Source organism: Rhinopithecus roxellana, chromosome 12, assembly GCF_007565055.1.
Source record: "Rhinopithecus roxellana isolate Shanxi Qingling chromosome 12, ASM756505v1, whole genome shotgun sequence".
NCBI lineage: Eukaryota > Metazoa > Chordata > Mammalia > Primates > Cercopithecidae > Rhinopithecus > Rhinopithecus roxellana.
In genome coordinates this window covers 118,137,665-118,158,686 of record NC_044560.1, presented here as the reverse complement: position 1 = coordinate 118,158,686, position 21,022 = coordinate 118,137,665, and the positions used below count along the sequence as shown (strand labels likewise).

At 42.4% G+C, this 21,022-nt stretch overlaps 1 protein-coding gene and 2 pseudogenes across 2 annotated transcripts in view; all 3 read right to left on the bottom strand.

The window, feature by feature from the left end:
• Positions 1-305: 305 nt before the first annotated feature.
• Positions 306-2,953, bottom strand: LOC115900755 (annotated as a pseudogene).
• A 6,713-nt stretch (positions 2,954-9,666) lies between these two features.
• Positions 9,667-11,624, bottom strand: LOC115900700 (annotated as a pseudogene).
• A 262-nt stretch (positions 11,625-11,886) lies between these two features.
• The window catches only part of LOC104676053 (zinc finger protein 813), a 28,456-nt gene continuing 19,320 nt past the window's right edge, over positions 11,887-21,022 (bottom strand). Inside the window, exons 2-4 of one of the 2 annotated variants that reach the window (XM_030942065.1) lie at positions 19,438-19,564; positions 15,398-15,515; positions 12,780-13,664 (exon numbers count right to left, since the gene is read on the bottom strand). In XM_030942065.1, coding sequence (XP_030797925.1) covers positions 13,613-13,664; positions 15,398-15,515; positions 19,438-19,564 — 297 coding nt within the window. In that variant the 3' untranslated portion in view covers positions 12,780-13,612. Of the gene's footprint in view, positions 13,665-15,397; positions 15,516-19,437; positions 19,565-21,022 lie in introns of both variants that reach the window. The other variant, XM_030942064.1, reaches the window with a different exon arrangement.

The window sequence follows — 21,022 nt, the reverse complement described above, 5'->3', positions numbered from 1 at the left end:
GCATGTGCACACATTCCCCCGTCTACTCCAAGGGACACGGGGATGAGGCATGTGTGCTTGTACACCGTTACTTTCTTACAACGTTTACGTTTCAGTGTCTTCCTCCCAGAAACCTCTAAGCTGATTCCACTTTTTCCACAGAGCTGCTCCAGTGCGGTGTGGGTGGAGGGAGGGATCAGGAGTTAAAGAAGGAAACAGTGACCCCTGCTGGCCAGCACAGCACTAACAAGCCTCATTTCACAACCGTGTTTATGGGTCTATAGACATCAATGAAGAAACATAAACATTGTACAAACATGTACAATTCACATGTTTCTGAAAAGATTAGGGGGTTTTGTGGTACTCAGCCAAGCAGAGCAAAGCTTGGATACACTGGAGTCTCCACTGATGAGAATAAAGGGGCTGACATTTGGGAAACTTGCATTGATCATTGCAGAGATGTTCACCACCAACTGACTGGGATTACTCAAAAGACCCAAACAAACTTGAAAGGTGAAGACAGAGTGTAAAAGGACACAAAGGTGCTCACCAGGAGGATGGTTTTGGTAGCTCTGGACTCAGGGGAGGATGTGGGGGAGACGCTGCTTGTGCCTGTGCAGGATGCAAACGATGGAGCTGCTGCCCCAGAGCGCGAGCCCCAGACAGATCACATCAGGAAGGACAGCAGTGCCGCGTGCCGCGACTCTCTGGTGTCCTGGTGATGAGCAGCAGAACAGTATCCCAGACCTTTGGTCTTTGTGGTATTTTTGCTACGCCGCTTGCCAGTCACGTGCATGAGAACAATGCTATTCACCAGCATGTGGGGGAGCCAGCTGGGGAATACACAGGAGCCAGCGTGCTTGGGGGCGTTCCCTTTAAACTTTGCCCACCTGAGCTCCCGGGGCTGATGGTGATGGCCTGGAAGACACTCAGGAGGCAGGTGCTGCCAATGGACACTCCCCCGCCCACTCTGTGGACATAAAAAAGAAATTTACATCCAGAATCATTCAGGAAATACCTAAACCCAAAAGCTGCCATTGTCTGTGGGACTCCTCTAGGGAGGAGGAATAAGGTGCTGGTTACAATTAGGTGTTTAATAATCAAATCTGTGGACCTTAACCTGCACCCAGGGATGTAAAAGAACAGATAATGGTAAATAAGAGAGAAAATCCCCAGGATTCCAAGTACAGTCTGCGATAAGAACATCATTCCCATTGCCACATCCCAGCAGCCATTCTGTCAGTTCCCACAGGCTGCTACTTATCTTCAGAGACACAGGATCCTGCAGGGAACATGATGCATGAGCGACATTTAAAAGGCAGCTGGTACTTGGTGGGGGCTGAGATGGGAGGATCCCTTGAACCCAGGAGGTTGAGGCTGCAGTGAGCCAAGATCCCACCACTGCCCACCAGCCTGGGTGACAAAGTGAGACCCTGTCTCAAAATAAATAAGTAAATAAATAAATAATAAAGTCAGCTGAAATGCAATAGAAATACTTCATAAAGTTACTTTCTATTATGAAGAGTTTGCCATCTTTGGATGTGTCCCATTTTAAGTGTATTTGCAATGAATTGCTCTTTGCTATGAAGAACAGACGTGTATTCACCTCCTTAGTCTTCATAATCTATGAGCCAGGCACCACCATTATAAAGACCAAGAGGACTCAAGCACAGAGAGATGACATGATTTGTGTAAATTCACACCGTGTTTGGGGTGGAATGGGGACTGATCTTGTCTGGGCTGGTTTCAGAGTGCATTAACCACCATTCTCTACTGTCAAAGCCAGTTAGTGGAGTTCTTCCAATAACGAACATACATATTCAATTTCTATTTAATACCTTGTCTGTGTATTTTACGCAGGTGACATTTAATTTTATAATTTTGGTTTTGACCAGTTTCCATTGATGTATACAATATTACCCCATAGACTGATAGCAATTATGAATAAATCTTTAAAGACCTTGATAAAATGTAGATCCACTGATTGGAGTATAAAATTACAGGAATCTGCCTCATGACTAAATTAGATTTAAAAGATTGACCCCATATCAGGACAGCCACAGAGAGACTCAATTCTTTTTATGCCAAGAAAGAAAGTACGATGGCACCTACCACAGGAATTAATGGACAATCTGATATCGTGTCCCAACTACGTAAAGTGAAACACTAGAGGATCATAAAATAGAGTCAGGTAGAAATTAAATTATCATGATATTCAGTTCATATACTCATCAATTAATGAGTACATACATTAACTAAAACAGTAAGTGTTGAGGCGAGATTTGTAAAAGGTGTTAATATAGAACATATATGGAAAGTTAAATCTGTAAGGCATGGGGTCTTGTGCATTTGATAAATTGAAATAGATTTGGAGATTAGATTTCCTTCATTTTTGCTTCTTTTAATCATTACTTGCTGCTTTGTCCTTTATTTTCATGATTATAGTATTATCAAACTATTCAATAACTTCATTTTTTATAAACAGTATGTCCCAGAACACTCATACAATTACGCAGATCTAGGCTTTTCTTTTTTTTTAAGCTCTCTTTTTTTTTTTTTAAGCTGCCTCTCTCCCTGCATACCATGAACACAGTGCAAAGGCGAGGATCTTGCATGCTGGCTTTCCCCCATCTCAGGCTTGTCCCTTTCAGAATACTGAGGAGGAGATGCAGAAGGATGAGGAAATAATGCTGATCTAAATCGAGAAGGGCCATTTTCTGCGTCACCTGGATACTCCAAATCACAGCTTAGTTTCCTTTTAATTCATAAGGCTAGAGAGTTATTTGAGCCATCATGTTAATTGGGAATCCCCTGTGTCTCCACGGAGGAGTGGCCAGTTCCACCCAGTAGAACTTCCTGGGTACAAGAAGTTCTGCTCAGGGTCATCCACCTGAGATTCCACCTGGTTTCCCTGGATTCTTGTAAATGGGCGGCCTTCGGCAAAGGAATCATGCCGTTTCCCGGCAGCGAACATTCTGTGTCTCTCTCTAGGTGGTAGTCTGGCTCTTTTATTTTGAAACCAGTTATCAATTACAAACACGGGACAAGAGGCTGTCCAGCCAGTTTTTCCCTGGTTGTAAAATTACGATAAGGATTCTGTGCAAATGACTGCTCAAGTACACTCAGCTTATCCTTGGTAAATTTATGCCATGGTTTTACACTGCCTCTTCCCTGTCTTACTGTTCTTACTTCACTATGACTGTCAATGGGAGATCCATTGGAAGTTAAGATGAATCTCTAGTCCAGGTTCTGAAAGAGTCGAGATTTCCTTCGTTTTTAAAAGACTTTGAAGTTCAGGGGTACATGAGCAGGTTTGTTACATAGGTAAACGTGTGTCATGGGAGTTTGTTGTACAGATCATTTCATCACCCAGGTATTAATTCTAGTATCCATTAGTCATATTTCCTGATCCTCTCCCTTCTTTCACCCTGCACCCTCCAATAGGCCACAGTGTGTGTTGTTCCCCTCTACGTATCTGTCTTCTCGTCATTTACCTCCCACTTACAAATGAGAACATGTGGCATTTGGGTTTGTGTTCCTGGGTTAGTTTGCTAAGGAAAATGGCCTCCAACTCCATCCATGTCCCTGGAAAGGACACGATCTCATTCTTTTGTATGGCTGCATAGTATTCCATGGTGTATAGGTACCACATTTTCTTTATCCAGTTCACCAAGTCATGGACATTTTAGTTGACTTCATGTTTGCTATTGTCAATAGTGCTGCAACGAACATACACATGCATGTGTCTTTATAATAGAACAATTTATATTCCTTTAGGCATATATCCAGTAACGGGATTGCTGGGTTGAATGGTATAACTGTCTTTAGGTCTATTTTCTGGAAGACAGAGCGGCGAGTTCCAAAATTTCTAATGTGAACTAATGGCTTCATGTTCTTCCTTTTACTTTTTTTTTAATCTCTCAAAATCCTTCTTAGGTACGTTGCCTGATTCCATTTATCTGCATATAACCTAAACCATCAAAGGTCTGAATATTATAAGGAAACCTACTTTGGGTGGAAAGATTTCTCTGGGATTCAGAGAATCCACTGAGACATACCTGGTGTGCGTTCAGTCCCTGACATACCAGAGCTCAGTATTTCCTGCTTCCTTCTTGTGAGACCCTCTCTGCCTCCAGGAATCAAGGAGAAGACACTCCAAAATCCCTTTGGAGATGCTATCTAGGAATCGGTAAATGTTTTCTTGGTAATTACAATGGAGAAAAAGTTTAAAAAACAGAATAGCTTCCTAGGACTGCACTGTCATAGCTGTGACAGGTAAAATGCTCATTGCAATTGTGAGAGCAGGTGAGGTCACAGAACCACAAGCCCATGTCTAGCAGCCTGGCTGCTGCCCTCTCATATAATAAATACTGACTGGCATGACCAGCACCCTTTGAGCTCACCATCCAGACAGAAGGATGGGTCACGTGAGTATTTTGTATTTCAGTTTGACAGGTAGAGTCCGCAGTAGAAGGAGGTATATAAGAAGTCCAGATATGGCCAGGTGTGGTGGCTCATGCCTGTAATCCTAGCACTTTGGGAGGCCTAGGCAGGCAGATCACCTGAGGTCAGGAGTTCAAGAACAGCCTGGCCAAGATGATGAAATCCCGTCTCTACTAAAAATATAAAAATTAGTTGGGCGTGCTGGCGTTTGCCCATAATCCCAGCTACTTGGAAGGCTGAGAGAGGAGAATTGCTTGAACCCGGGAGGCAGAAGTTGCAGTGAGCCGAGATCGCAACACTGCTCCTCAGCCTGGACTACAGAGCAAGACTTGGTCTCAGAAAAAAAATAATGAAATCAATCAATTAATCAATCAACTTGTGAGCATAACTGAATACCAAATTATAATTTCATAGAAACATATAGTTTACCAATATTTAAATACATATTACTATATAATTATATTGATGTTTAGTTATATGTTAAATATCACCAATATAGTTCAGCAATATATAGTATACCAATTTCTCTTAACAGAAATATCCCAAATGGTAATAATTTTCTAGCTAGATTGACAAATTACTTTCTCAGTGCAAAATTAGTTTACTGGTCCTATAATGTTGTAGCCAGGTCTCCAACTCCTGGTACTACTCCTGTGTTTATGCTGTTACCTGCCAAAAGGAAATTGGCTGGTAATTTACTGATTAATGAAGGTTACCAGTCATTTGATTTTTTTTTTTTTTTTTGAGACCGAGTCTGGTTCTGTCCACCAGGCTGGAGTGTAGTGGCATGATCTTGGCTCACTGCATCCTCAGCCTCTCGGGTTCAAGCGTTCCTCCTACGTCAGCCTCCTCAGTAGCTGAGATTATAGGCACCACCACCATGCCCGGCTTCATTTGACTTTGAAAGAGAAAACCTGTGTGTAATCCCAGCATTTTGGGAGGCCCAGGCCGGCAGATCCCTTGAGGTCAGGAGTTTAAGACTAGTCTGGCTGACATGGTGAAACCCCGTCTCTACTAAAAAATACAAAAATTAGCTGGGAGTGGTGACGAGTGCCTGTAATCCCAGCTACTCTGGAGGCTGAAGGAGGAGAATCGCTTGAACCTGGAGGCGGATGTAGCAATGAGCAGAGATCGCGCCACCGCACTCCAGCCTCGTTGACAGATCAAGACTCAGTCTCAAAAAAAAAAAAAAAAAAGAAGAAGAAGAAAAGAAAAAGAAAATAAAGTTATCCTGGATTATCTGGGTGGGTCCTATGTGGCCTTGAAGCAGAAATGTATGTCAGAGAGATGCAGTAGAGGAGGAAGTTAGGACCCAGGAGCGTGAGGGTGATTTCACGTGCTGGATTTTGAATATATGGGGACCAGGAGAAAGAAATGAATTCTGACAACAATCCGAATGAGCTTAGAAGGAAATTCTGCCCCCACAGTCTCCAGAATACAGCCCATGGCTCTGACTTTGATTTTGGCCTTGTGAGACCAGACAGAGTACCCAGAAAAACCCGACACATTTCTCATCCATGAGCTGTGAGAAAATAAATGAGTGCTATAGTAAATGGCTGGTAAACTGTGGCAATTCATAAATAGAAAATTAATACACACCTGAACAAATGTAACGATAAAACATTTAAACACTAAAATAAAAAGTAACCATTTATATCGACATAATAATTTTCATCAGTTTGAGGTGTATCCTTACCCTACACAATTTCATAGAATATCTAAAACTGCATCTGAAATCACATACAAAATATATATGTATATACACACCATTCAGATATTCTGTTCATTACTCAATATTTAAATATAAATTTACAGAGTTACGTATCTGTCTAATTCAGTAGCTGTCCTCAGTCAGTGATGGGTTTGTTTTGTTTTGTTTTGAAGATGGAGTTTCACTCTTGTTGCCCAGCAGGAGTGCAATGGTATAATCTCAGCTCATGGCAACCTCCGCCTCCCGGGTTCAAGTGATTCTCCCGCCTCAGCCTCCCTAATAGCTGGGATTACAGGCGTGCACAACCACGCCCAGCTACTTTTGTATTTTTAGTAGAGAAGGGGTTTCACCATGTTGGTCAGGCTGGTCTCAAACTCCTGACCTCAGGTGATCTGCCTGCCTCGACATACCAGTTGCAATAGATCAATGCATTTTTTAAAACGCCACATCAGATTCCATGGTGATTGTGAATAAACCATGTCATTGCAACACTCCTGTTCACACATCGACAGGACTGTGTCCATCTGTTTCCTGCCAGAGCACACATCACAGCATGTGGATCACGCTGATTGAGCACCTGTGGTGACCTGTGTGGTCCTTGGATAGATTATTATTGCACCATGGTGACTGCACATTCTCCCCAAGACAGACAACTGATAACAGACCTTGCGAGTAGCCATAAAATACCACATCCCAACAAATGGGCACCCAGGTAACTCCACCCAGTACCGCCTCCTCTAGGCCCCTGTCATCCTGTAGAAGGCCAGAAAAGAATGGGATTTGCACGAAAATCTAAGGTAGTTTTCACTGGGAGCCCGCAGTTTGTGGAGGGAAATGGGAACTGCTTTATATGGGCTTTTCGCGGGGCGTCAGTCCATCCCATATCCCCACTGCTGTAAGAAAATTTGGGGGCATCTCTGGGAAGGCACCTGAAGACAGAGTAGAAACTCACATTTTGATTTCCAGGTAGGAACTTACCATAACTGATTCTCTTCCGTGGCAAAGAATTATTATATGATATTTGCTGGAATTTTTTTGGTTTGAGATGGAGTCTCACTCTGTCACCCAGGCTGGAGTGCAGTGGTGTGATCTTGGCTCACTGCAAGCTCCATCTCCTGAGTTCAAGCGATTCTCCTGCCTCAGCCTCCCAAGTAGCTGGGATTACAGGCATACACCACCGCACCCTGCTGATTTTTATGTTTTTAGTAGAGACAGGGTATCTCCATGTTAGTCAGGCTGGTCTCAAAGTCCCAACCTCAAGTGATCAACCCACCTCGGCTTCCAAAAGTGCTGGGATTACAGGTGTGAGCCACCGTGCCCGGCCTCTATGTAGCTTTATTTTCGTCTTTGTAGCTATCTCATTTAGAAATAAAACAGGAGGCAGGTTTTTCTGATGCAGTTCTCAGGTTGACCTTTCTCTTTGAATTAGTAATTTTTATTTTCCTTTCACGAGCTTGTGACAGACATAATGCTTTGACACACTGATACTGCTTTATATAGATTTTCCATAACAGTAAAGTCCAAGGATCTGTCATGAATTGGGTTAGGAGAGACAAGAAGATTCCCAGGAGACTCCCAGTCTCAAGCAATCCTCCCACCTCAGCCTCTCAAAGTGCCAGGACCACAGGTGTGATCCACCGAACCCAGTGGATTCTTGATCTCAAAAAATAAAAAATAAAAATAAAAATAAAAGGCAATACAGAAATTAAGGTACTCTATGGAATTATATAATTTCCCTTTTTTATTTTGAAATGAAAAGTCTCACATATTTATTACTAAACGCAGCCAACCAATGGGTTCATAACAGATTCAGAGAGAAAAAATATATTCCCAATAAAACACGTCCAACTCTCCAGATAGTGGTGACATTTTCAGCTTGATATGGTAACATGATTGTGACGCCCAGACAGCATAAATATGTGTGCCATCTCATGTGCACTTCCTTATAGACCCAGCTTGGTTCTTCTCCGATGTCTCCTTTTGGAGTTGTACCTGATTTTCTTACCAGTTTTCATCTAAATCCACTGGGGAATGGAACGATTTTGCTTTTGTTTCTTGGCCAGGAATCGCTTAATCCTGAAAGTCCTGTGAGAAGATCTGGCGAGAAGCGGGGTCAAGTACACAACCACGAGAGGAGAGGAAGAGAAGGGGCTTGACATCTTTTTTTTTTTTTTTTTTTTTTTTGAGACAAATTTTCACTCTTGTAGCCCAGGCTGGAGTGCAATGGCACCATCTTGGCTCACTGCAACCTTCGCCTCCCGGGTTCAAGTGATTCTCTGGCCTCAGCCTTCTAAGTAACTGGGATTATAGGCGCCCGCCACCATACCCAGCTAATTTTTGTATTTTTAGTAGAGATGGGTTTTCACCATGTTAACCAGCCTGTTCTTGAACTCCTGATTATTGTTTCTGCTGTTACCTGTCAGTCCTCTTCATTGTGGCACAAACAAGATTTTTTTTTTTTTTTTTTTTTTTTTGTAAAACTGATGTGGAGGGGGCACGGTGGCTCACGTCTGTAATCCCCGCACTTTGGGAGGCTGAGGCGGGCGGATGGCGAGGTCAAGAGTTCAAGACCAGCCTTGCCAATATGGTGAAACCCCGTCTTACTAAAAATACAAAAATTAGCTGATGTGGTGCGGATGCCTGTAGTCCCAGCTACTAAGGAGGCAGAGACAGGATAATCACTTGAACCTGGGAGGCAGAGGTTGCAGTGAGCCAAGATCGCGCCACTGCATTCCAGCCTGGGAGACAGAGCGAAACACCATCTCAAAAACAAAACAAAACAAAACAAAAACAAACAAAAAAACTGATGTGGATGCAGTGCCTGCCACTCCATGCATCACCTTCAACATTGTCTTGTCCCAACTCAAAGTAAGTTATCCATTTACAAACTGTTGATTTCTTTTACGCATCGTCTCCATAAACTTTTCATAAAGCATCAATGATTTCATTATTCCTCCACCCAAATCTTACCATAAGTATTCTTTTTTTGAGCCAGTATCTTGCTCCATCACCCATGCTACAGTGCAGTGGCATGATCACAGCTCACTGCAGCCTTGACCTCCCAGGCTTGAGCCATCCTCCCACCGCAGACTCAACAGCAGCTGGCCCTGCACGCATATGCCACCATGCCCAGCTAATGTTTGTATTTTTTGTAGACAAGGGGATTTCACCATGTTGCCCAGGCTGGTCTTGAATACCTGGGCTCACATGACCCACCTGTCTCGGCCTCTGAAAGTGCTGGGATTACAGGCCTGAGCCACGGCATCTGGTCTCATTGTAAATTTGATGCTTCTTTTTGTTTCAATTTTAGCAGGATTTATATTGCTTTGATAGAGTCTCTCTTTTTTTGGAGACGGAGTTTCGCTCTTGTTGACCAGGCTGGAGTGCAATGGCACAATCTTGGCTCACAGCAATCTCTGCCTCTCGGGTTCAAGCCATTCTCCTGCCTCAGCCTCCAGAGTAGCTGGGACTACAGGCGTGCGCCACCACGCCTGGCTAATTTTGTATTTTTAGTAGAGACGGTGTTTCTCCATGTTGGCGAGGCTGGTCTCAAACTCAGATCTCTCTCAGGTGATCTGCCTGCCTTGGCCTCCCAAAGTGCTGGGATTACAGGCATGAGCCACTGCGTCCAGCAGATAGAGTCTCTTTTCAAACTCATGTCTTATCCTTCTGAGTGCCTCAAACTAGATCCTCTTCAGACATGTTATAACAGATTTGTACCAGTTTATTTTGGTGCAAAAACTGGGAAATTCACACACGATTTTTCTCTTAATATGCAAAATACATATTTTTCCATGAACTTCTTGAAGATCCCTTGTACTAGCAAACTGTATTCAAGAGGATATAGAAAGGATTGCAGATATTCAAGTGCCACTTATTTCTGGAATGCAAGGATGGTTCAACATATTCAAGCAAATCAATGTGATATTTCACTTGAACAAAATGAAAGATGAAAACCACATCATCTCAATAGTTGGGGAAAAAGTATTTCACAAAATTCAACATCCATTCATCATGGAAATCCTAAACAAAATAGATAGAAAAGGAAATTTACTTCAACAATAGAAAGACCATCCATGAAATGACCAACGAGTAGATAACGAGGCAAGGACCATGGAATGCTTTTCCTGTAGGATCTCACATGATGCAAGAATGCTCTCGCCCCTTCTATTCAATCAATAGTGGCTGTCCTAGCCAGAGCAATGAAATAGCAAAAGAAATCAAACCCATCCAAATCAGAAAGAAAGAAGTCAAATTATATTTGTTTGTAGATGACACGATCTTCTGTGTAGAAAATCACAGAGTCAGTCAAAATACTACTGGAACTAACAAATACATTCAGTGTATCTGCACAATACAATATCAGCACCAAAAATTAGTTGAATTTCCATACATTAACAATAAACAATTTTAAAACAAAATTGAAAAACACTTCCATTTGCTAGAGAACTTAAAGAAATACTTAGGAATAAAAGTAAAAAGGTGAGAAGTTTGTACCTTGATATCTACAAACATAGATCAATATGATTAAAAACATATACAGAGATATAACCCATATTGATGGTTTGGAAAAATTAATGTTGTTAAATAATTATATAACCCAATGTGATTTAGATTCAACACAATACCCATAAAAATCCCTATCAGTTTTTGTTAAAGAACAAAAAGCAAACTGGGAAAAGTGGTTCATGTCCGTTGGTCAGACTGATCTGAAACTCCTGACCTCAAGTGATCTACCTGCCTTGGCCTCCCAAAATGCTGGGATTACAGGCATGAGACACTGCGGCTGGCCCAGTCCTCTTAACATAAACACTTTAATGTCAATTAATGCTTGATGGTTTGCTATACTCATTGCATTTGGAACAATTACCTCAAAAATGAATTTTCTGATATTCTGCAAGGAGTGAAGTCGGCCTGAAAACCTTGCCACACTGATGCCATTTGTAAGATTTCTGTCCAGTATGGATTCTCTGATGTGTAATGAGGTGTGAACGTGAAGTAAAGGCTTTGCCACAATCATCACACTTGTAAGGTTTCTCTCCTGTATGAATTCTCCTATGTTTTGCATACGATGAAGCATGACTGAAGACCCTGCCTCAATGATGACATTTGTAAGGTTTCTCTCCAGTATGTGTTTGCCAATGAACTGCAAGGTATGGCCGATGTCTGAAAAATTTGCCAATTATTACACTTGTATGATCTCTCTTCATTATGGGTTCTCCAATGATTTGCAGCGGTTGTAGCCTTACTGAAGCCTTGGTGACAATCATTACATTAGTAAAGTTTCCTTCATCATGGAGTGCCTGATGGTGAATAAGTGTTGACTGCTCATTAAGGCTCTGCCAGACTTATTATGCTTGTAAGGGTTCTCTCCAGTATAAATTCTAGTATGTTGTACCAGGTGTGAATCACGCCTGAAAGCCTTGACACAAACTCTTACAATTTTATGGTTTCTCTCCATTATGAACTTTTATGTCTTTCATGGTTTGAATTGTGACTGAAAACTTTGTCACATTCTTCACCTTTGTAAGCTTTCTCTCCAGTATGAATTCTCCTGTCTTTCGAGGCTTGATTTGCTACTGTAAACTTGGTCACATGCTTCACATTTCTAAGGTTTCTCTCCACTATGAAGTCTATGATGACATGCAAGATTTGCTTTTTGATTAAAAATTTTGTAACATTCATTACACTTGTAAGGTTTCTCTCCAGTATGAATTATGAACTACAAAGACTGAATTGTGATGGAAGGTCTTGCCACACTCATTGCACTTGTAAGGTTTCTTTCCAGTATGAATTGTATTATGATGTGCAAGCTTTCCTTTTCAATTAAAAACTTTGCCACACTCACTAAACTTGTAAGGTTTCTCTCCAGTATGAAGTCTATGATGACGTGCAAGGTTCGCTTTTTGATTAAAAACCTTGCCACATTCATTACACTTGTAAGGTTTCTCTCCAGTATGAAGTCTATGATGACGTGCAAGGTGTGCTTTTTGATTAAAAACCTTGCCACATTCATTACACTTGTAAGGTTTATCTCCAGTATGAAGTCTATGATGATGTGCAAGGTGTGTTTTTCGATTAAAAACCTTGCCACATTCATTACACTTGTAGGGTTTCTCTCCAGTATGAAGTCTATGATGACATACAAGGTGTGCTTTTCGATTAAAACCCTTGCCACATTCATTACACTTGTAAGGTTTCTCTCCAGTATGAACTGCTGTATGAATTACAAGGGCTGAAATTCGACTGAACTTCTTGCCACACTCATTACATTTGTAACCTTTCTCTCCAATATGAATAGCCTTATGAATTACGAGGGCTGAATTTCGACTGAATGTCTTGACACACTCAGTACACTTGTAGGGTTTCTCTCCAGTATGAAGTCTATGATGACGTGCAAGGTTCGCTTTTTTATTAAAAACTTTGCCACATTCATTACACTTGTAAGGTTTCTCTCCAGTATGAAGTCTACGATGGCATTTAAGGGTTAACTCCTGACTAAACGTCTTGCCACACTCATTACACTTGTAAGGTTTCTCTCCAGTATGGAGTCTACGATGGCATGTAAGGGATGACTTCCGACTAAAGGTCTTGCCACACTCATTACACTTGTAAGGTTTCTCTCCAGTATGAAGTCTACGATGGCATGTAAGGGATGATGTCTGACTAAAGTTCTTGCCACACTCATTACATTTGTAAGGTTTCTCTCCAGCATGAATTCTCCTATGTCTTTTAAGGTTTGATTTGAAACTGAAAGCTTTGTCACATTCTTCACATTTGTAAGGTTTCTCTCCAGTATGAAGTCTACGATGGCATGTAAGGGAATACATCTGGCTGAAGGACTTGCCACACTCATTACATCTGTGAGGTTTCTCACCAGTGTGACATCTACGATGGCATGTAAGGTTTCGCTTCCGATTAAAGAGCCTGCCACATACATCACATTTATATTGTATCTCTCCTAAATGGATTATCTGATGTTTCCTTAAGAGTGAGCTACAATTAAAGGCTTTGCCACTCTCATTACATTGGAAAGACTTTTCTCTCATGTGTACCTCCTGTTTTTGTGTGAGTAATGAAGAATTCACGAAATTATTCCCATAGTTATTAGAAATACAGGTTTTGGGTCTACAAGAAATTATTTGAGATGTTGGAACTGAGGAAGCATCATTGATAGACTTCTCGACTTGGCTACCAATTTTCCCTTCAGTCTGAAATATGTGCAGTTCAGGCAGATGTGAATGAAAGCTTGATCCAAGCTGATCTTTAATAGGCTTGTTTCCAGCATGCCTTTGATCATATCGGTCTGTACTACCAGTCAACTTTTTGATTTTTGTCATGGGTGCTTCATGGCTATTTCTTTCATCTTCTTGCCACTGAAACTCAAAGTTATGAATATCTTTCTCAATTTCCTGAAAGCAAAAGTCTCCAATGTGATGACTTTCATGTCTTTCCAATGTTCCTGTGTGGATCACTTCTCTATTGCTTTGTGCAGTTGACAAGAACTCCATCATGCATTTGGAAGAGATATCTACAAAATATAAACACCAGTAGGTGTACAGATGGTAAATCATACTGAAATGTGTAAATATGACACAAAAAATACTTATTTTAAACTTCCCAAACATGATCTTCAAAGTTTAGGAACACAAAAGGAGTAAGATTCTTTAATAAATAAAGGGCTATTACATGTGCTTCAAATCATTTCTATGGAAGCTTATTTCCAGTATCATGACAAAACACTGACAGGGCACAAATGTGTGTAAGCCTAAAGTCAGGAGTATTTTTCCACTGTGACCCTAAAGTGTCTAACAGTTTGCAAAAAACATATCACTGTCAATCAATAAAAAGTATATATTCTTCATATTTACAGCATATTTACTGTATGCAAATAAATGCTAAAGGACCACAGGATATACGGTATTGGTAAACAATCCACAACAAGCTCATGTAAGAATAACCAAAATCAATGGAAATTCTATATTGTCAAACAATCATAGCACTGAGAAGATAAGAAAAGATTACAAAATTTAGCCAGGTGTGGTGGCCTACGTCTGTAGTCCCAGCTACTCAGGAGGCTGAGGCACAAGAATTGCTTGAACCCAAGAGGCAGAGGTTGCAGTGAGCTGAGATCGCACCACTGTGCTTCAGCCTGGGTGAAAAAGTGAGACTTTATCTCAAAAAAAAAAAAGTTAATACAATATTTTCCTGAATAACTGTCATAAAATTACCTGTATCTATGCAGAAAAGGCACATTGTGACTTTTTTTTTTAAGTTTGTATTTTTATATTTTTGAGATGAAGTTTCACTTTGTTGCTGGAGTGCCATGGCCCGATCTCGGCTCACTGCAACCTCCACCTTTTGAGTTCAAGCCATTCTCTTGCCTCAGCCTCCTGAGTACCTGGGATTACAGGCATGTGCCAGCATGCTTGGCTAATTTTTGTAATTTTAGTAGATATAGGGTTTCACCATTTTGGCCAGGCTGGCCTTGAACTTTTGACCTCAATGATCCACCTGCCTCAGCTTCCCAAAGTCCTGGGATTGCAGGCATAAGCCACAGTGCCCTAGTTAATGTGACATTAATGCCGGGTGCGGTGGCTCACACCTATAATCCTAGCACTTTGGGAGGCCGAGGCAGGTGGATCACCTGAGGTCAGGACTTTGAGACCAGCCTGACGAACATGGAGAAACCCCATCTCTACTAAGAATACAAAATTAGCTGGGTGTGGTGGCTCATGCCTGTAATACCCGCTACTCGGGAAGGCTAAGGCAGAAAAATCACTTGAACGCAAGAGGTGGAGGTTGCAGCGAGCCAAGATCACGCCATTGCACTCCAGCCTGGGCAACAAGAGTGAAACTCCATCTCAAAAAAAAAAAAAAAAAAAGTGACATTAACTAGTGGACTGTGTCAGTTATGTTGCATACCACATACCGAAAAGCCTTATGTACAATCATAAAAATTAGTTAGTAAAATATTGTAACCCATAAAACTAGCAAGCAAATAACAAGTACATTTATACAACCTGCAGAATTCCAAACAACTCCCTGTTAAGAAAAAAGCCACAACTTCTATTTACCACCAGCACACAATATAAGAACTGAAATACGGCCAGGCGCGGTGGCTCAAGCCTGTAATCCCAGCACTTTGGGAGGCCAAGACAGGTGGATCACGAGGTCAGGAGATCAAGACCATCCTGGCTAACACGGTGAAACCCCGTCTGTACTAAAAAATACAAAAAACTAGCTGGGCAAGGTGGCGGGCGCCTGTAGTCCCAGCTACTTGGGAGGCTGAGGCAGGAGAATGGTGTAAACCCAGGAGGCGGAGCTTGCAGTGAGCTGAGATTCGGCCACTGCACTCCAGCCTGGATGACAGAGCAAGACTCTGTCTCAAAAAAAAAAAAAAAAAAAAAAAAAAAAAGAACTGAAATATATGTTAAGATCACTACCTTCTGATGTATGAGGTCAAAAAAATACACAGCATTATAAGGAATAGGAATTAACTAACGGCAGGGCACGGTGGCTCACGCCGTAATCCCAGCACTTTGTGAGGTCAAGGTGGGCAGATCATGAGGTCAGGATTTCGAGAGTAGCCTGGCCAACATGGTGAATCCCTAACTCTACTAAAAATACAAAAACATTAGCTGGGCATGGTGGCGTGCACCTGTAATCTCAGCTACTTGGGAGGCGGAGGCAGGAGCACCGTTTGAACCTAGCGGGCCAAGGTTGTAGTGAGCCAAGATCGCACCATTGCCCTCCAGCCTGAGTGAAAGGGTGAGACTTCGTCTCAAAAAAAAAAAAAAAAAAGGCCGGGCGCGGTGGCTCAAGCCTGTAATCCCAGCACTTTGGGAGGCCGAGACGGGCGGATCACGAGGTCAGGAGATCGCGACCATCCTGGCTAACACTGTGAAACCCCGTCTCTACTAAAAAATACAAAAAGCTAGCCGGGCGACGTGGCGGCGCCTGTAGTTCCAGCTACTTGGGAGGCTGAGGCAGGAGAATGGCGTGAACCCAGGAGGTGCGGCTTGCAGTGAGCTGAGATCCGGCCATTGCACTCCAGCCTGGGCGGCAGAGCGAGACTCCGTCTCAAAAAAAAAAAAAAAAAAAAAAAAAAAAAAAAAAAAAAAAGAATTGACTAACAGTGTCAGAGGGTGCAATTATGATGTCACAGCTACAATTATGAAATAGCCAGGAAATACAGCAATTCTAAATACATGCATTGCCCTTAGTTATCTAGTTCACTAGCATAAAATATAAAACATAGAATGTGCACTGGGAAAATTTGTAAACTGAGATCAGAGAAAACATTGTACATAACAAGATGCACAATAAAAACAAACAATATGATGCAGGCTCCCTGGTCTGAATGTTCTTATTGGCCAAAAGCCATGTTCAGAGTGCTTATTCTCCAATAGAATGTTCCTGCAGATGGGGCCTTTGAGAGAATCTGGTCATGGGTGTTGACGACTCATGAATAGGACTCGTGCTTTTATAAAAAGAGATATTAAAGAGCTCATTTCCTGTTCCTCTTTCCACCATGTCAGGACATGGCAGGAAGATGGCTGGGCTAAACAATGATGAAGGCTCTCACCAGGAACAATTTGCCTGGCACCTTGCTCGTGGATTTCCCACTCTCCAAATTCATGAGAAATAATTTTCTATGTCTGAAGCCTCCCAGTTTATTTCTTTTTCTGTTTGTTTTTGAGACCGAGTCCCACTCTATCACCCAGGCTGGAGTGTAGAGATTCTCCCGCCTTAGCCCAGAGTCTTACTTTGTCGCCTGGACTGGAGTGCAGTGGGGCAATCTTGGCTCACTACAACCTCCACCTCCCGGGTTCAAGTGATTCTCCTGCCTCAGCCTCTCCAGTACTTGGGATAAGAGCCGTGTGCCACCATGCCCAGCTAATTTTTTTATTTTTAGTAGAGATGGGGCTTCACCATGTTGGCCAGGCTGGTCTCAAACTCCTGAACTCAGGTGATCTGCCCATCTTGGCCTCCCAAACTGCTGGGATTACAGGCGTGAACCACTATACCTGGCCAATGTTTTGTATTTAGTAGATTCAAGATTTCACCATGTTGGCCAGACTGGTCTCAAACTCCTGATTTCAAGCAATTTGCCCACCTCGGCATCCCAAACTGCTGGGATTAGAGCCATGAGCCACCTTGGCTGGTCAGTCGAAGGTATTTCTGAGAGGACAGTGAAATGACTGGGACACGAAAGGAGGCATCTCATCAACATCACCGAAGGCTGACAAATCTTATTAGGCAAAGGAAGTTTAGGGTCTGTACTATAAATCTTGCAATACTTGAAGCCATCTAATAGCAATAACATGTTTTAAAAACTTTGAGGCCAGCCGGGCACAGTGATTTACATCTGTAATCCCAGCACTTTGGGAGGCTGAGGCAGGAGGATCACGAGGTCAGGACATCGAGACCATCCTGGCTAACACCGTGAAACCCTGACTCCGCCTCTACAAAAAAAAAAAAAAATTAGTCGGGTGTGGTGACACGTGCCTGTAGTCCCATCTACTTGGGGGACTGAGGCAGGAGAATCACTTGAACCCGGGAAGCAGAGGTTGCAGTGAGCCAAGATTACGCCACTGCACTCCAGACTGGGCAATAGACTGAGACTCCATCTCAAAAAAAAAAAAGAAAAAAGAAAAAGAAAAGAAAAAGAAAGAAAGAAATGAAAGAAGTCTAAAGAGTCACTCCAACCCACAAATATATATAAAGTTCTGCAGTAAAGGTAAACTAAAAGACACCTGTAATCGCAGTAGTTTTGGAGGCTGAGGTTGATGGACCACCTGAGAGCTTTTGAGATCAGTCAGATGAAAAAGGAGAAACTGTGTTTATTAAAATACAAAATTAGCCAGGCGTGGTGGCACACGCCTGTAATCCCAGCTACTCGGGAAACTGAGGCAGGAGAATCACTTGAACCCGGGAGTTGGAGGTTGGAGTGACCCGAGATTGTGCTATTGCACTGCAGCATGGGCGACAAGAACAAAACTTCGTCTCATCAATCAATCAATCAATCAATCAATCAATAGGCAAATAAAAGGACAGATACAGACACTGTTATAAGGACACCTTTTCTTCATCATTCAACTTTTTTTCCTGTTATTTAGAAGAGAAAAGCATGAAAACACAATATACGTATATGTTGATGAAAACGCAACATACACAGAAATAATTCTGACATAAACAAAGAATTCTGGTAGAGAAACAGTAGTTTTTGCAGGTTATGGAATTTTTTTTTTTTTTTTTGAGACACAGTCTCATTCTGTCGCCCAGGTTGGAGTGCAGTGGCACAATCTCAGCTCACTGCAACCTCCGCCTCCCAGGTTCAAGTGACTCTCCTGTGTCAGCCTCTTGATTAGCAGGATTACAGGTGCCCACCACCATGTCCGGCTAATTTTTGTATTTTTAGTAGAGACGGAGTTTCACCATGTTAGCCAGGCTGGTTTTGAACTCCAGACCTCAGTTGATTTGCCCGCCTCGGCCTCCCAAAGTGCTGGGATTACAGGCATGAGCCACTAGTGCACAAGGATCGGTTGAGCTGGAGAGGCGGAGCCAGTTGCAGTGACCCAAGATGGCACCACTGCCCTGTAGCCTGGGCGACACAGTGAGACTCCGTCATAAACAAACAAACAAAAAAGTAAGTAAGAAGAGAGCCAAACATGTCTGCACAAAAAAGCAATTAAACACAAAAAGTAATAAATGAGAAATGAAGAACAAAAAAAAACCTACAAGAAATACAGATAATAAGTAACAGAAAGGCAACGGTAAGGTCTTCTCCATCAGGAATACTTCAAATGCAAATATTTAACTCTGTACTCAGAAGGCAAAGACTGGCTCAATCAACAGGAACCAACTACGTGTTCTCTGCAGAAGACTCATATTGGCCTTAAGGACACACGTATGCAAAAATTTTAAAAATAAAAGCCAATAATCAGTTACGGGGGTTGGCGCCTGTAATCCCAGTTACTAGGGAGGCCGAGGAAGATCTCTTGAGCCCAGGAAATCAAGACCAACTTCAACAACACAGCAAGCACCTGTCTGTTTAAAAAAAAAAAAAAAAAACTAAACTAAAAAAGTAGCCGGCATGGCAGCATGCACCTGTACCAGCTACTGGTATTGGCTGAGGTGGGACAATCACCTGAGCCCAGGAATTCAAGATTGCAGTGAGCCCTGATCACACCATTGCACTCCACCCTGGGGGACAGAGCAAGACACTGTATCTAAAAAAATGAGAAAATACAAAGATACGCAAGAGCGCATCCCCACTTCTGGAGGGAAGTTCTCCTCACCCAGGGAGACCAGGTTCCTATAATTCTCCAGCATCACGTCTCTGTACAGAGTCCTCTGAGCAGGGTCCAGGCATTTCCACTCCTCCTGAGAGAATTCTATGGCCACGTCCCTGAATGTCAACAGACCCTGAAATGAAAACACATTTTAAGCAAATGGTTATGGGAGGAGTTCTTACCTTTACAGAAAATGAGAAGAGGAGAGAGGGGAAAGCAGGGATTAATTGCAGTGAATGTTCTGACAAATCTGAGGGATTTTCCACCACGTTTTGTCTTCCCAGTTGTGTTTTATTGTACTTTTTTTTTTTTTTTGAGGTGGAGTCTCACTGAGTTGCCCAGGCTGGAGTGCAGTGGCGTGTTCTCAGTGCACTGCAAACTCCACCTCCCAGGATGAAGCGATTCTCTTGCCTTAGCCTCCTGAGTAGCTGAAATTATAGGTGTGCACCACCACGACCAGTAAATTTTTGTATTTTTAGTAGAAATGGGGTTTCACCATATTGGCCTCAAACTCCTGACCTTGTGATCCGCCTGCTGCAGACTCTCAAAGTGCTGGAATTACAGGCGTGATCCACCGTGCCCGGCCCAGAAACTTTTATTGACACACCAAGTGACATTCAGTATCTAGATGAGACAGAGTATGAGTGATGTCTTCAGAGATGACAGCATCCATAGTGCAAGATCAGAAACTAAAATCCTTCTGGGCACAGTGGCACATGCCGGTTATCCCAGCCACCCAGGAGGCTGACGCAGTAGAACTGCTTGATCCTGGGAGGCAGAGGTTGCAGTGATCCGAAATCGTGCCACTGCACTCCAGCCTGGGCAACAGAGACTCCATCTCAAAACAAAAAAAAATTAGCCGGGCATGGTGGCAGCCACCTGTGGTTCCAGCTACTTGGGAGCCTGAGGCAGGAGGATGGCTTGAGCCTGAGAGTGGAAGTTGCAGTGAGCTAAGATTGTGCCACTGTGCTCCAGCCTGGGCAACACAGTGAGACCCAGTCTCAAAATAAAATAAAATACATGAAAACTAGATTACTCAAAGGATGAAAATCCATTATATATATATATATGTCAACAAAATAATGAAACCTACACACACACAAAACTAGATGTTAATACAAAGGGTTGTCATATTCCCCAGATTTTCAAACTGTAAAAGTTGTTCAAAATATATACATTTGTGTGTATGTATGTATATGTGTGCGTGTGTAATGTGTGCATGCGTGTGTGTATCTATATATAAAGTGTTTAAAAATATAAAAAGTAGCAAGTTTTGTTTAATTGAAGAGGAATCTCATCTTGCTGGAAAAGGACACTTTGGCAGTTGGGGGCAGGGGGGATCTTGTGGGATCTAAGAAAACAGGAAATGCCTCATCCTAGAGGAAGCAATCACCTTTCAACTGCCCAACCTGGAGGAATCCTCAGATATCTGTAGTAATGCGGGGCGTGCGCAGAGGCAGCCACTATGGCACTCTTCACACAGGGAAAAATCGCAAAGGACCCACATGTTGTCATTCAGTCCATTTCCAATGCAGATGGCAAAGAGCAAGGTAGCCATGTTTACTAACAGGACAACATGTAAATTCACAAC